The sequence below is a fragment of the Lepisma saccharinum genome, chromosome 3 (assembly GCF_977018435.1).
Source record: "Lepisma saccharinum chromosome 3, izLepSacc3.1, whole genome shotgun sequence".
In the NCBI taxonomy this organism is placed as follows: Eukaryota; Metazoa; Arthropoda; class Insecta; order Zygentoma; family Lepismatidae; genus Lepisma; species Lepisma saccharinum.
Window position 1 is genome coordinate 69,746,849 of NC_139231.1, and position 15,146 is coordinate 69,761,994.

Consider the following 15,146-nt stretch of genomic DNA (forward strand, 5'->3'; position numbering starts at 1 on the left):
TGATCGAGTTCCAGTAAAAAAAAATTATATAGCAAAATTTATAAGTATTCCAAAGTACTCTGAAGTGTTACAAGTATTGGTACCTGTGGGAATTGGAAAGATTACCAGCAATAGTATTCGTTGAAAGTGGCATCATCTCAGCTCTGTTTGTAAGTAAAATGAAACATTACTACTTAAAACTACTTTGTATTCAACAGTGTTGAAGTTATAAAATAATAAAAATGTTTGTTTATTATGTATGAAGGTGTTATATTAACATAAATATACAATAAGAATGAATTTTTCCATCTCTTTTCAGATTATATTTAATACTGCTGAGGAGCTGCTGAGAAGTGCCAGCCAGAACAGTCGACTGTCGTTAAATCGAACCCAAGCAGGGTGGTTAATAATTGGGGGAATCATGACTTTAGGTAAGCATGGACAAGGATGTAGGAAAGAAAATCATTAGTAAGACTGAGTCTGTGCCACTTTAAACCAGTATACATCATAGTCAAAGGGCAGATTCAATGAACGAACATGGGTCTCCTGATGATGTAGTAATTCTGTTGCCCTGTAATAAAGGGGTCATAAGTTTGGTTTCCAGTGAACTCACATTCAGATCTCGCTTGAAACTATAGGTCCCAATTAGCCTACTTGAGCATGGACTTAAACAAAGCAAAAGGTTTATTTAACCCCACCAATTATATGAAATAGCTCATGGCTGAGGATAGAACTAGGAGGTATATAATAATCCAATGTTTGTAGTGTGAGAGGGTAATTGTTATACGCTTGTGAGTGTCACCATTGTGTCTCTATAATTGTAATGAAGTGTTAAAAAATGTATTTTGATCTCCTTACCAGTTCTATAAAATTGTCATTAACTGGTTATATAAATGAATAAATCACACAGAGCACAGAATTATTGTCGTCGTAGGACATAGCGATTGGAGGGTGGTGGGGAAAATCACTCCATTTTGAAGGTTCATGTTCCTTTTGCAAAAATAGAAATAATGCCTGTGTTGTAACTTTAATTTAAGTGATTTCAAAGGATGGGGTGGGAAGTAGACTTTATCATCATATTTTATAATGCAAAGTTACATACAAAGTAACTCTTAAAACAAGAAATGTATAGTATAAAGGCTTATGCCTTGTTTGATTCATGTTAAATATTTTTTACAGTTACTTTATTTTATGCATTATTCACGTAGTCATTATGAACACATTCATTTCATCGTGCCATTAAGGCACATATGAGGGTGTGGAGGCAAGGCCCTTACACATTCATGATATCAGCCATTTTTCGAGGTGATGTGGTCAGCAGCATTCTCTAGCCCAGGCACCCATTTATTGGAGGTTGGGTGAGCTCCTTCATGCATGTCAAGGTTGGAAAAATTCCCACCTTAGATCACCCACCCTGGAATTGAACCTGTTTTTCCCTCATGGCAGACAGATGCCCTCACCATGGCTCATTCGTTTCTTGTAATAAGTGTAATCTGTTTCTGTACTGAAAATTTTATTTTTATCATAAGTATGTGTCCTTTGTTATAATATATGCCAGAACTAACTACTAACTACACGCAAACTCTGCATGTCTAGATAAGTACATACCTGTACTACTTTTCAACATAATTGCCTTGTACATTGAGGCATTTGTCCCAACGCTGCACCACCTTATCGAAGCCCTGTGCAAAAAAGTCCAGGTTCAGTCGTTATAGTTCATCACATTCATCTTACTGCAGCCTGGACTTCCGCATCAGTTCGAAAACGCCGACCTTGTATTTCCGTCTTCCTGGTATCGCATTAGAGCATCAAGGCTATAGATTCTGTTCTCAGTTCATCCACTTTCAGGATGTTCTCATCAGTGGAGCCAGTTGAGGGACGACCGGATCGAACTTCATCAAAAATCCCTACTCTGCCTTCGGTGAACATGTTGCACCACCTTCTGACCATCTGCACAGACATTACAGTGTCACCATGCACAGCAATCAGCTTCTTGTGGATGTCAGTGGATGTCAAGCCATTTACCCATTTGTACCGAATCACGGCACGCACTTCTTCCTGATGCCAGCTGTCCAATACACATGCACCTACCATGCTGCTCTCCTCTCTAATGTTGCGAGCCCAGCGTTTCACGATGTCCCATCGTTTCCTTCCCCTCTGTGCATTCGATTTCATGTCTGCGGGAGAAATGCCTATCATTCCTTGAAGGCGACAGTTGGGCACATCAACCATGTGCATAGTGTTACTCAATTATTTTTGTAACAAATTTTATGGCACAGGGAAACTTCCATCTTTCCGTATCTTGAGCAAGTTCTATATACTCTGTGTTGCTGCAGCCATGAACCTTCGGGTTTAAGAAGGCTAGGGAGTTAGTTAGTTAGTACAGGGAAACTTATTTATTGAATGACCCTCGTACATATATTTCTTATTATTATTATTATTTTATAAAATAACTAGCTGATTACCCTGCATTGCCCGGGTATTTATTTAACCCAATCTTGTATTGATAGGAAAATAATGAATTCTAACTATAGTGTAAAATGTAACTAATTTTAAATGTGATCGTGAATGTCACCAATTAGCTTAGCAACTCCGGAAACTATGGATTCAACAGTAATCTAGGTCATTTGTGGCATTTTATTTTTCACCCCCTCTCACCCCCCACCCCCCCCCCCCCCCATGCCAATAGGTGATGGATGAACTTGAAGTTGAGCCGCATTGGGAGTGTCACGAAAACTGTGGATTCCATTCGCAACACAGCCTGAATGTTAGACAACCCAAGAAACACTTGTTGTGCGGATTGCATAGAGTCACGGATGTCTGTTGGTGCGGAATTTAATATCAGTGGTTCTAGATTATTTTTACATGTCACCCCTTCCCACCCCACCCCTAGGGGTTCCAGGTGTGTCTTATCCCAAAAATATTATTTCCAGATTGCAAGTGATACGTGTACCAAGTTTGGTTGAAATTGCTCCAGGCATTCGAGAGTTTTACGGGAACAAACAAATATACACACCCACACACACACATACATCCATTTATATATATATATATATATATATATAGAAGATTGGTTAAATGATATATAGATATGAAGATCAATTTATAAATTTGCCCTTTCCCTGCTTTAATGTTTTTCTTGCTACGAAGTAAGAACAAGTTGTATTATTTTCCTGTGTATTTGATTTGCAGGTATTCCTGTAGTCCGTGGGCTGTTGCCAAGAATGCTGTTGTTATGGAGAAATTCTTTCCCTCGATCAAATAAAGAACTGGAGTCTGAGAAAGCAAGGGGAGATGCCTTCACTTGGCAGGTATGCAGCAACGGATTTTTTACTCACTTAAACGCTCTTACATGTTGATAACCAAGAAAAATTGAAGACGACACAAATGAACTAGAACTAATTCAGTATCATTGCCAATGTATCAGTATCAGAAAGTCTAAGTTCAAATTTAATTGCCTGAACCAGAGTATTTTCTTCTACTGAGCATTTTCATGTAGTTTATGCAAATTTGTAATTTTATTTAATTTGCACCATTATTGTGCAACAAAATTAAATTTCATAATTAAATGATAGCTGAGGTAATATTACAGTTATCCCATATATAATTCATTGAATATTTTAAAACAAACATCTGGTAGATTGTATTGTTACAATGTTGAAGCATCGGTATTAGTGCAAATTGGTAAGAGTATCAGCATTTGTATGTATATCTGTTCAAAGTGGTGTCAGCTCATCCCTAAAAGTAACATTAAAATTCCATCATTTTGTCAAGGAGAAAATTAAGAAAGAGAGTAAAGAAGAAACAGGAAAAGGGTGTTATAAGTGACTGTTCAGGATGTCTACTGACCTGGAAAACCTGGAATTAGCCTGGAATCTACTTTTGTACCTGGATAACCTGGAAAAAGCCTGGAAATTTACCAGAAACCTGGATTTTTCTCAAAATTACCATTTTCACTACATACGCCCACTTCACTTAGGGTCTTATGTTTTGTTAGTACGTGAATGGCGACCACGGGAATACCTGAGCAGAGTCTGTCACTGCTTCCTTTTGAATTTTGGGGGGAATGCTGTGATTCAAAGGATTTATTCGTTAATTTTGAGAAAGTCAGTGAAAGCTTGGTCCTGGGTATGACCAAGTATGTATGAGTAAATTTTGTAAAAATAAAGTAACTGGCCATTCCTCATCCAATATGCAGTAACATGTAATTATTAGAGGCATGCATATTTCGTTTTTGACGAAAAAACGAAATTTGAAAAAACACATTGTAGTGTTAATTTTTCATGTTTTTGAAAGGTGTGAGATGCATTTTGTGACCATGTTTTGTCACGAAATAATGCGAAATGAACTGCAAAAAGCGAAATTAACTCTTAAACACGAAATTCAGGGTTTATTCACCGATGCGACACCTTCTGAGGTCTGAATTATCCTGAGAGTTATGCAATTCCCGGAAAATTGATTAATTCTGCTGTTAATATTGGAGAAGCAAAAATGGACTCCTTCACACAGAAATAAACTTAATACTCTTATTTATAACTACATAAATGTGCTATTAGAAGTGAAATGTTAATTCTGTGGAATAAGTGTAGTTTTTAAATCAAATTTAGGATTATATTCACAATTTTATATATGTCTTTTTATATACCACTTTTCATCCAATTTTTCACCGCTATAACACCGATATTTCATTTTATTTACCGCTTTTGAACCCGAAATTGACTCCGTTTTTGTACCGAAATTTTGCTTTTTTATTTACCAAAAATATGTGCCTCTAGTAATTATATAAAGTAACATATGCTTAGAATTTAAATTAATAATTTTTAGAACTTTTGTAGTAAAAACAAAATGTAAAAAATATACTACTACCAAGGGATATGAATTACACGGCAGTTAAGTGTGAGATCTCAGCTTGCGTTTGTTAGTTACTGCAAATTTTTCTCAACTGGCCTTGTGGTAGGGGTTATTAACAATAACAACTTTTCTTTGTTTAAAAAAATATAGACCTGGAAAATAATATAAATAGACCTGGACAAACCTGGGATTTAAAAACAAACACCCTGCTGTTTGCTGTGTGATATTTATGCTGTGAATGGAAAATACCAATTAGAGAAATAGAAGACCACTGTCGAAGAAAGAGCACACAGTAATTGGTGTGAACCATAATGACCTCACACTATTGCTAAAATGAGCTGAAACTATCATTCTGATCTCACTTGTGAGAAAAATTTAGGGCTATTTATGGAGACTTCTGGTATACCTACTGCAAATGCCATTTTAAAAATGGAAGCTAAGTTTGTACCCATAGAAATCCCATTTTGAAATTTCAGATTCTTTGAAGCTTGTCGAGAATCTGACTATAATAATTTTGGGAAAATATGAAATTTTCTTTTCTTTTCTACATACTTCATATTGGATATCAAAAGGAAGGTCCTTATTTAAGTTTTAAAATGACACCCGTCTTAAGATTGCTACAGAAGCTGAGAAAATAGCATTCCCTGTGAGTGACTTTTGGTCACTTTTCTCAGTGTCTATGTTTATGAGCAGTGCATCATTTTATATTTCACGAAAAATGCTGGCTGTGGACGCCAATGCTGCAGAATTAGTCTTTGGGTTTTAGATTAATATCCATACAGTGAAACCCTGATTTTACATTCCTCAATTTTACATTTTTCCCGCATTATACATTCAATTTGTTTGGTCCCAACGTAGCAAAATGCTACAAAATATTCCTCGATTTTATGTTTTCCTGCATTTTGAGCTTTTTCAGCTTGGTCCCCTAAAAAACGTAAATTCGAGGTTCCACTGTATATTCTATGTGATCAAAAGTGTCCAGACATACCGTGAAATGTGTGTTTATCATAGAGGGCAACACAGTACTGCCATCTACAACATGGAACACATGGTCAGCAATCTCAGTAGTCTGCAGACAGCATGAGACAGCAGTATGGGACAGTCTGAGGAACTCACTGACTTTCAACATGGTCAGGTGGTTGGGGTGCTACTTGTGTATGAAGTCTGTGTATGACACTAGGTCCACTGTTTCCGATGTTATAGTGAAGTGGAAACGTGAATGGATGTGTACAACCCAAAAGCATGCAGGCTGACCTCCAGAGATCGTCTAGTGTTAAAGAGGGTCATACAGCGTAATCATCAATCATCCATCGCCACCATCGCACAGGAATTCCAAACTGCATCAGGATCTACTCCAAGCACCATAACTGTTCTGCACGTGGTACGGCAACTTGGTTTCCATGGTCGAGCAGCTGCCCATAAGCCAAACAGCACACAGGCAAATGCCAAATGCCACCTTGCGTGGTGCAAGGAGCGTCGAAACTGAACCATAGAATAGTGGAAAACCATTATGTGGAGTGATGAATCATGGTACACAATGTGGCGATCTGATGGTAGGGTGTGGGTGTAGCGATTTCCTGGTGAATGACATCTACCAGCCTGTATAATGCTGACAGTGAAATTCAGGGGTGGCGGGGTTAGAGTGTGGTCATGTTTCTCCTGGAGGGGGCTTGCGGCATATGTCACAGCACCTGCTTACGTGGACATTTTAACCGCTTTTATACTGCCTACTGTTGAACTCCAGTTCAGGAATGACCATTGTATCTTTCAACATCCATACTGCAGAGCTTGTGGGGGAGTGGTTTGACGACGTCCCACTAATGGACTGGCCTGCACAGTGTCCTGATTTGAATCCCATAGAACATCTCTGGGATGTTTTGGAATGCCAACTTTGTGCTAGACCACACTGACTCACATCCGATACCTCTTCTCATTTCGGCACTCCGCGAGGAATAGGCTGCCATTTCCCAGGAAACCTTCCACCACCTGATTGAAAGTATGCCTGCGAGAGTGAAGGCTGTCATCAAGGCTAAGGGTTGGCCAACACCATATTGACTGCCAGTGTTCCCGATCGAGGGCGGCACAAACGTGTACTTCATTTTCAGCTGGGTGTTCGGATACTTCTGATCACATGGAGTATATAAGGATAGTCTCTTGTTAACTCCACTCACTGTATTTCACATCTTATCAACCAGTGAAATCAAAAAAATTGAAATTATATTCAATGTATCCCAATTTTCTAACAGGCAAATGTGACAAGTTCGTAGTATTCCTCGATAAAAGTTTCAGTTTGATGCAATAAGTGGGGGAATATTTTACAAAAACACACATGATATTTTCAGTTTTTGGTGTAGATTACAAAAGTCTGCAAATTTCTCAATAATGTTGAAGCCTATTATTTTCTTGCAGGTAACATTGGAAGGAAGGGCTGGAGCTCTTTCAGCCATGTATAGCTTCCTGCAGAATTGCCCAGAACTGGTGACGGATGATATTATCAGGAGGCTGTTAACACCCATTGAATCTGCTCTTGCAATGCTAACTAAGTAAGCACATTCATGGTTTTGATTTCTTTAACTTCATATTTTAGCGTCGTCGCCTTGCAATCAAGGGGTCCCGGGTTCGATACCCGGTGGAGGCACAAGTGGTTCGGATCCCACTTTAAACTGTAGGTCCAGTCCCGATTAGCCTTACTGTGCATAAAGTGGACTTAAAATAACAAATCAATCAATTAATCAATTAGCTTCATATTTTATATGAAGGAAAATTGATATAAAAATGTTATTTTGTTCACCAAAATGTGCATTCAGTGTGGAAAAAAATCGATAAAAAAATTTCCGACACTAACTTGAACAGTGGTGTGCCCAGTATTTTTTGTAAGAGAGGGGTTATGCTTCCTTGTTTTAGTATATGTTGTCATCATTTTTTGCATTTAATATTCTATGTTTTTTTAGGAATGCTGGTCAAAATGGGTGATTATGCCCCTCCCACTTCCACCAACTCTTCCTCTTTGGACATGCCACACAACATTCCAAACATAGTATGTAGAAACTAGATATCTACAGTAGCCAACACTGCAGCGCTTCCTAACTGTGATTTGAGACTCTCTCATACTGTAGTGGCTAATGCTGCTGCCTTGTAATGCATAAAATGGACTGAAAACAAACATTTAAGGAGAGTGGAGGTGAAGTTCTGTATTTCCGCAGTGCAAATTTAATTGGTTTCTGATTGATTTCGATGGACCACTGCCTTCATGAACAAAGGTATGGCATCCGGAACAGAGATGTTAGTGCATCACTGCTTTCTCACTGGATGATGGTAGTTCCAATTTCTCCCATCCGGGGTGCTGGTGGGTGTCTCTTAACTTGAGTCATCTCCTGTAATTTCTGCTGGCAATTGTTCTGATTTCCATTGTCTGGCAGCACATGAGGCTGGCTGTAGTCACTTGTACAAACTGAAACTGTGTTTACCACATCCAACACGAATTTAGGGATAGGAGAAATTAATCAGTACTCTAACAGTATTGGCCGATATATAGACATATCAGTATAGAAGTATTACTACCAGTAATTTTTTCACTTGTTATATGTGTAAACAGCCTGCAATTATGTGGAAAAAAATACTTCCAATTTGTTATAAATGCGTATATAAGGAGCAACCAATTGTATGCATTAATAATCAATGATGTTCCTATTTTCTTTACAGTATTTCAACAGTGCTCAAAACATACGGTCAGCATTTAAAGGCACCTGCAGCTATGGTTCGGTTGAGATTGTATGAAACCCTTTCGCTTCTACCTCCACATGCTTTTGAAGGTAGGAAATCACTTGTCAATTTATTAATTTTAAGTAGATTCTTGTGTAGCCATATGGTATATAACTCACTTTAGGTTCAGGTAGATCTGGTTTTGATAACTGTATATGGTGATTCTTTCCACTGGGAGCTCATCTCAAAATTCATTTTTTTTAAATATATTTTTTGTAAGCCAACTGCTTATAAGTTGTTGTTTTTTAATGTTGCAAAATATGTTTGGTTCCATTGTCAACATGAGTAAAATTTAGCAAAACATAAATTTAGGACTAGAATTTATTTTAAACCAATGATATTTTGTGTGTACGTGGGCCTATAGATTCATCACACAACTTTTTATCCTCATATGTTCTTGAATGTCCCCAAAGAAAGGCATATTTTCTAGTGCTGTTTGAGTGTGGTGCAGGACTTACTTCTTCCTTAAAAGGAAAATTGCAATGACCAAACTCTGGGATGAGGAGATATCTACCTACTAAACATAAAAAAATGGAACAAAACAATAACAAGGAACTTTGTGAAAAATGTGTTCAAACTCTTTAACATTCATCATTTTCAAAATTCTAGAGTTTTTGATCCTGCCATATGATGTGTCTTAAGAGCTACAAAGTTAATTTTAGCACATAGAATCGGAAATAATTTATGAAAACTAGGGATGGGCAGATATGAAATTTTGGCTGATACCAATAAAATACCGATACAAAATTTGCCAATACTGATAAACAATATTCTACCTATCTGATATAAAATTCCAAGTCATCCTTGAAGAATCTAAATAGTTCATTTATCTTAATAAGACTGTGTTAACAGATGACTGCAATGCAAAAAGTTACATATCTGGAGATTTACTTTTATGAAAAGTAGGGTCTGGAGATTGTATGTTTATATCCATAAAAATTACAACAGAATGGCAGAATGCAATAAATTAAACTATATTTATATATATATCGAATCTGTAAAATAACCGGTAATTTTACTGATTAATCTGTTGCATCCCTAATGAAAATCAAAAACCTGAAATTTATAAAAATGCCATTTCTCAGAAATGGGTGTATTTTTCTTGCAAAAATAAACATGCATTCTCAGAGAGAGCAAATGTTGCAAATGTTGTCAAAATCAGAAGGTGCAATGGCAGATGTATGATATGATATGGAATTTTCCCTTTGGAATTAATAAAGATGTGATTTTCTTCACAATATACACCCTCTTCCATAAAATTACTGCTTAAATTCCAACCATTATTTTAAGTATTCTTTCTCAATATCTGCTAAGAATTACATGTTCTGTAAACTGCCTTGTGTAATCATTGTTGCTTTGTTTTCTTCTAGGCTCCTACACTCACCTCCTACGAATGTTGGTTGCTGAGTTTGCTCTAACAGAAAACCCAGCGAATACAACTACCTCCCAGCTAAGGGTGGTGTGCCATGCAGATGACTCGGTGATCCTTGGAACGTGGCTACAGGAGACTGATCATAAAACAATTGAAGATCAGGTAGACCTTGAGATATTAATTCTATTACAGATGTGGCGAAGAAGGAAAATTTACTCATTCCAATATATTTAATGTTTTGAATCAATTCCATTACCAATATATTTCATTGATTCTGTTATGATTATTGAGTAGAATAGATCAAGACCCATGTGTTTAAGTCTTGTGTTCAAAGAGGATTTGGGCTGGACTAAATTTTGCACTGAATTACAGACTATATATACAATTGTATTTTTGTTATTTTATTTTAATTTCTGCCACTTTCGGCTAATCATGACAATGAATATGAGTGGTGATTAGATGAAGGTGATAAAGTGACACTCATGAACAATGCTCATGCTTAGGCTGGGACTCGAACCTGGTGAGGAGATCAAAAGTTGACCACTTAATGCTAATTCACCCACCAAGTCAGCTCTATTTATAGAAATATTGGACCCTGAATAAGGAATTTCCATTGCATGTTTTTGGCTGTTATTCATGCACCTGAAATTGGTTTCATCACATATGTGTACAAGAGGTTTTGTTATTTTTATATGCTAGTATATTAATTTATGTGATGAAATAATCAAATTCTGATCAATGTCCTTTTAACAAATATTGATTGAACATAAATTGAGAGTATTTGAAAATAAGATCCTTAGGAAAATATTTGGACCTAAAAGGGATGAGGAGACAGGTGAGTGGAGAAGGTACATAATTTAGAACTACATAATTTGTATTCATGTCCAGATATTATTAGAATAATTAAATCAAGAAGACTTAGGTGGGCAGGCCATGTGGCACAAATGGGAGAGGAAAGAGGAGTTTACAGGATTCTTGTTGGGAAACCTGATGGTAAGAGACCTGTAGGAAGGCCAAGATGAAGATGGAGGGACAACGTTGAGATGGACCTAAAGGAAATCGGTAGGGATGGAAAAGAGTATATAGATCTTACTCAAGATAGGGGCAGATGGAAGGCCTGTATTGCTCCAACCATGAACCTTCGGGTTTAAGAAGGCTAGAGAGTCAGTTAGTTAGTTATTGATTAGTTTGCTGGCTGCAACTGGCTTGCACACAATTTTTATTTTCCAAGTTTCCACATCAGATAAATATTATACACTAATTCAGGGTTATCTAGTCATAACACACAGAATTCCCTTTTGATAATTACATACGTTTACAAGCTAACTTCCAACAATTTGTACAGGAAACATTTGCCTCCACAAATTGTGACGTCCGGTGAGGTTAAGACACAGTAGTACCCAGAGGAATTTTGGAGGAAACGTGTTAATGGGACATAAGATGTTAAGTTGTGCATAAACCCAACTGGCAAGCATCAAATTATTAATCTTTCTTAAGGGACAATGAAACGTTATATCGAGTAAAGTCGCAAAAAAGGACATCGAAAGTTACTGCACATGAGATTTATACATATATATTATTTTGCCCGATCTTGACAAATCTAAAATTTGTATGTAAATTTGAACCTTATAACTCATTCGAGTATCAATTCAATTCAGGAAGAATGGGTGTGCATGGTCAAGGTGCCACACCAAAAGATAGAGAGCACTCACTTCATTCAAAAAAGAATTTATTACTTACGCAAACATTTGTCAAGTGACGCAGGGACCATGTTCCACAACATTTGCAATGAGGGGCATGCATTCCTAGCAATGTCAACGAACCAAATCATTTACGAGACACATTAATTATATCCATGCACATTTCTACTACTACCATTACCTCGTAACTAGGAATTGTTTTAATCTAACTTGTCTTCAATGATCAACAAATGTTAACAATAAGATGCCGAATTTATTCATGAGTATTCAATAACATGTACAATCGCTCATTTACATTCCACATTCTGCATCAACTGATCCATTAACGATTAGCTTTTTGGTTTTTTTAATCAATCTTGTTAACAACTGCTTCACTTGCCACATCAACAATTTACACGTAACTTGATTTATACAACATTTAACCAATGGACAAATTTATATACACATCCATAAAATTTAACAAGCATTTGGTATTTGTTTCCTTGTAAAAATAGCTCTTGATTTTTATTCAAATAAGAATTCTGTTTTTCCAAACATTGTTCTCAATTTATAACGACGATACAATACTAAATAACACTAGGCTCGTCTCTTGTATTTTACATGCTAATCTTATTCACCATGCAACAAAAAGTCAAGTTTTATTACGTCATTTTAATGCTACTATTTTGTCATAAAGGTGGGGTGGAGGTGTTAGTATCAATGCCTTTCTTTGTTTCTCAAACATTATATATATTACTGCCTTTTTTAATTAATAGAATTTCGCTTCTAGCGTTTGATCTCAATTTTTAACGAGTTCGTTATCCTTGGTTAATCCACAATCAAAGGGGAGAGATTCGTTTCTTGACATTAAATTACATAATTGTAGTTCTCATGATTTTTGTACTAGTTTTTGGTAAGCGTGTACTTTGCAAGCAAGCACTGCACAATAAACTTACGTTCGGTAAAAATGGGGAGTGGATTTTGCGACTTTCTTGCTGCCGAAATTGTCAAAATACATAATTAAGTTCGAGGGGAGAGAAAAAGAACTGTTTCACAAGTCATGACCAACGCATTGTATCTTTTAACGACAAATAAGTTTGTAGAGGGGCAACCTATATGCGAATAACACTATTCAAAGATTATCACAAATTCCTGTTTGACTAAGCACCAAGTTCGTAAAATTTCCAACGTACCTGTTCGACCGTTGAAATTTTAGTATGAACACTTAGTCTGCAATCCTACCATTTGCAAACGTTTTTAACTTTTAGTTCCCACGATACATGCGGTCAAGCAATTTTACAAATGGCTGCTCCTTCCTCGTTAACATCGTGAAATAAACTGGTCACGTCTGCAGGTGACGTAAGCTGCATGCGCCGGAGCTTGATAAAATTTGCTATCTCTCTTACATCGGCCAATGAAGAAGTGAAAGACAGAATTTATAGCGAACCGAGCTGTAGGATTTAGTTGGGGAAGTTGCCGTCAGAGGCGGAAGTTATCGAAAATGAGATATCATATGCAGAGCCATGTAGTAGAGAGTGAATGAACTAGATGACTCGAGAAGCTTCACTACTAATGTTGCAGCGATTTTTCAAAAGTATGTAAATATATGAGAAAAAGCATTACAAAATTTAAATCATAGCTTTGCATGTATAAATCAAAACTGTTGAACATTACAACACATAAAAACCAAAGAAAATATTAAAAAGATACAAATGATTTATCCTCATTCTTAACTGTTTGCATTGGTTGTCAAAAAGGGCAGTTGCATGGTTTACAAACGTAATAAATAGAGGCACATAATTTGGTAAATAAAAAAAGCAAAATTTTGGTAAAAAAACAGTCAATTTCAGGTTCAAAATCAGTAAATAAAATAAAATTTTGGTGTTATAGCGGTGAAAAATTAGATCAAAAGCAGTATATAAAATGACATTTTGGTTTTAAAATTGTGAATATAATCTAAAATTTGATTTAAAAACTGCACTTATTACACAATAAACATATCCCTTCTATAGCTCATTTATGTAGTTACCAGAGTATTCAGTTTATTCCTGAATAAAGGTGTCCATTTTTGCTTCTCAAATATTTACAGCAGAATTAATCCATTTTCCGTGAATTACATAACTGACAGGATAATTCACACTTCAGAAAGTGTCGGGTTGGTAAATAAACCCTAAATTTCAGGTTTTAAGAGTCTATTTCGCTTCATTTCATGACAAAACAGGGTAGAAAAATGCACCTTACACCTATCAGAAACATGAAAAATTCACATTTCATGTTTTCGTCAAAAACTAAATATGCATGCCTCTAGTAATAAAACTTAGTCATAATTTTAACAAATCAGTATTTATAACAACCAAACTTCATGGAAGTTGTATTTTTCTTATTTTGCATTGTTTTTCTGCTACTTCGGTTAATTGTGATGATTAGGATGCATGATGATTAAATGAAATTAATTAAGGGATGCTCACAAAGTTACTTCCATGCTCAGCTACTTAGCATTTATGCAAGTTAACATTTTCTTATCATTTTCAGATATGGTTTTGTGGATACCGAATGTGATGTCTGTGAATACTTGATATAGCATTTTGTGCATACTGTACATCAGGAATTTATGTAGAATCAACACCAAAATGATCATATCATTGTTTTCTTGCTGTTTACTTTGGAGGGGAGGGGTGTAAAAATTATTAGAAGGTGTTGGGATGCTGTTCCTGCATTTCCATTGTTACAAATAGACTTCACATGCATGGATCAATGCTTCCTTCATACCCTTTACTTGGCAGAGGCCATGGTTATATATGGGTGAAAGGGGTATAAGCACTCGAAAGTAGAAAGATGGTACATACAAAATCTTCACATTTTCTTGCTAAAGGTAAAGTTCTGACGACATTGACAGTAACATTAAATTTAAGAATTGTATACCTCCTGTGTGTACCAAAATGTAAGGTAATGATATTCACCTCCAAGCTGTGCAATACGTGGTACCATTGATGTTATAAATGTTTCAGTGGCAACTGACCTTGTTGTGGTATCACTGACAGAGACAATTCCCACACACATAAAACAAAGGAAGCTAAAAATGCATGCCTAACCAGGACTCGAACTCAGGTCTGCACATTATCTTACGATTAAGTAATAACATATTTCAACTCGCCTTGAATGTAAATATTGGCTTGATATGCACCAACTCTAATATCCACAACAATATTCTATTTACATTTATTTTTTATTTCAAACTTACATTTTTTGAATAATAAGACAGTATTTTTTTCAAAATATGTCAACTTATATTCCTGAAATTGAAGAAACCAGTATTTCCCTCCCCAAACTTACCATCCAGATAATTATAAATTAACCACAATCAGAAGATACTATGTCTGTCCATGTATATCTGTTGGTTTTTAGTGAAACCATGCATTACATTTGCAGAAATCTTTCAGATATTGTTGTGTTTTGTCCAATCTTTATATTCTTGATTACTAGACTAATGAATTAATGCAAAA

At 36.1% G+C, this 15,146-nt stretch overlaps 1 protein-coding gene across 6 annotated transcripts in view; it reads left to right on the forward strand.

The window, feature by feature from the left end:
• Nucleotides 1-15,146, forward strand: part of LOC145985110 (HEAT repeat-containing protein 5B) — a 164,536-nt gene that overhangs the window by 74,065 nt on the left and 75,325 nt on the right. For all 6 annotated transcript variants that reach the window (XM_083118720.1, XM_083118721.1, XM_083118722.1 and 3 more), the window contains 5 exons: nucleotides 299-410; nucleotides 3,172-3,290; nucleotides 7,240-7,373; nucleotides 8,533-8,642; nucleotides 9,963-10,126. In XM_083118720.1, the coding sequence (XP_082974846.1) occupies nucleotides 299-410; nucleotides 3,172-3,290; nucleotides 7,240-7,373; nucleotides 8,533-8,642; nucleotides 9,963-10,126 (639 nt within the window). The remainder of the gene's footprint in view (nucleotides 1-298; nucleotides 411-3,171; nucleotides 3,291-7,239; nucleotides 7,374-8,532; nucleotides 8,643-9,962; nucleotides 10,127-15,146) is intronic.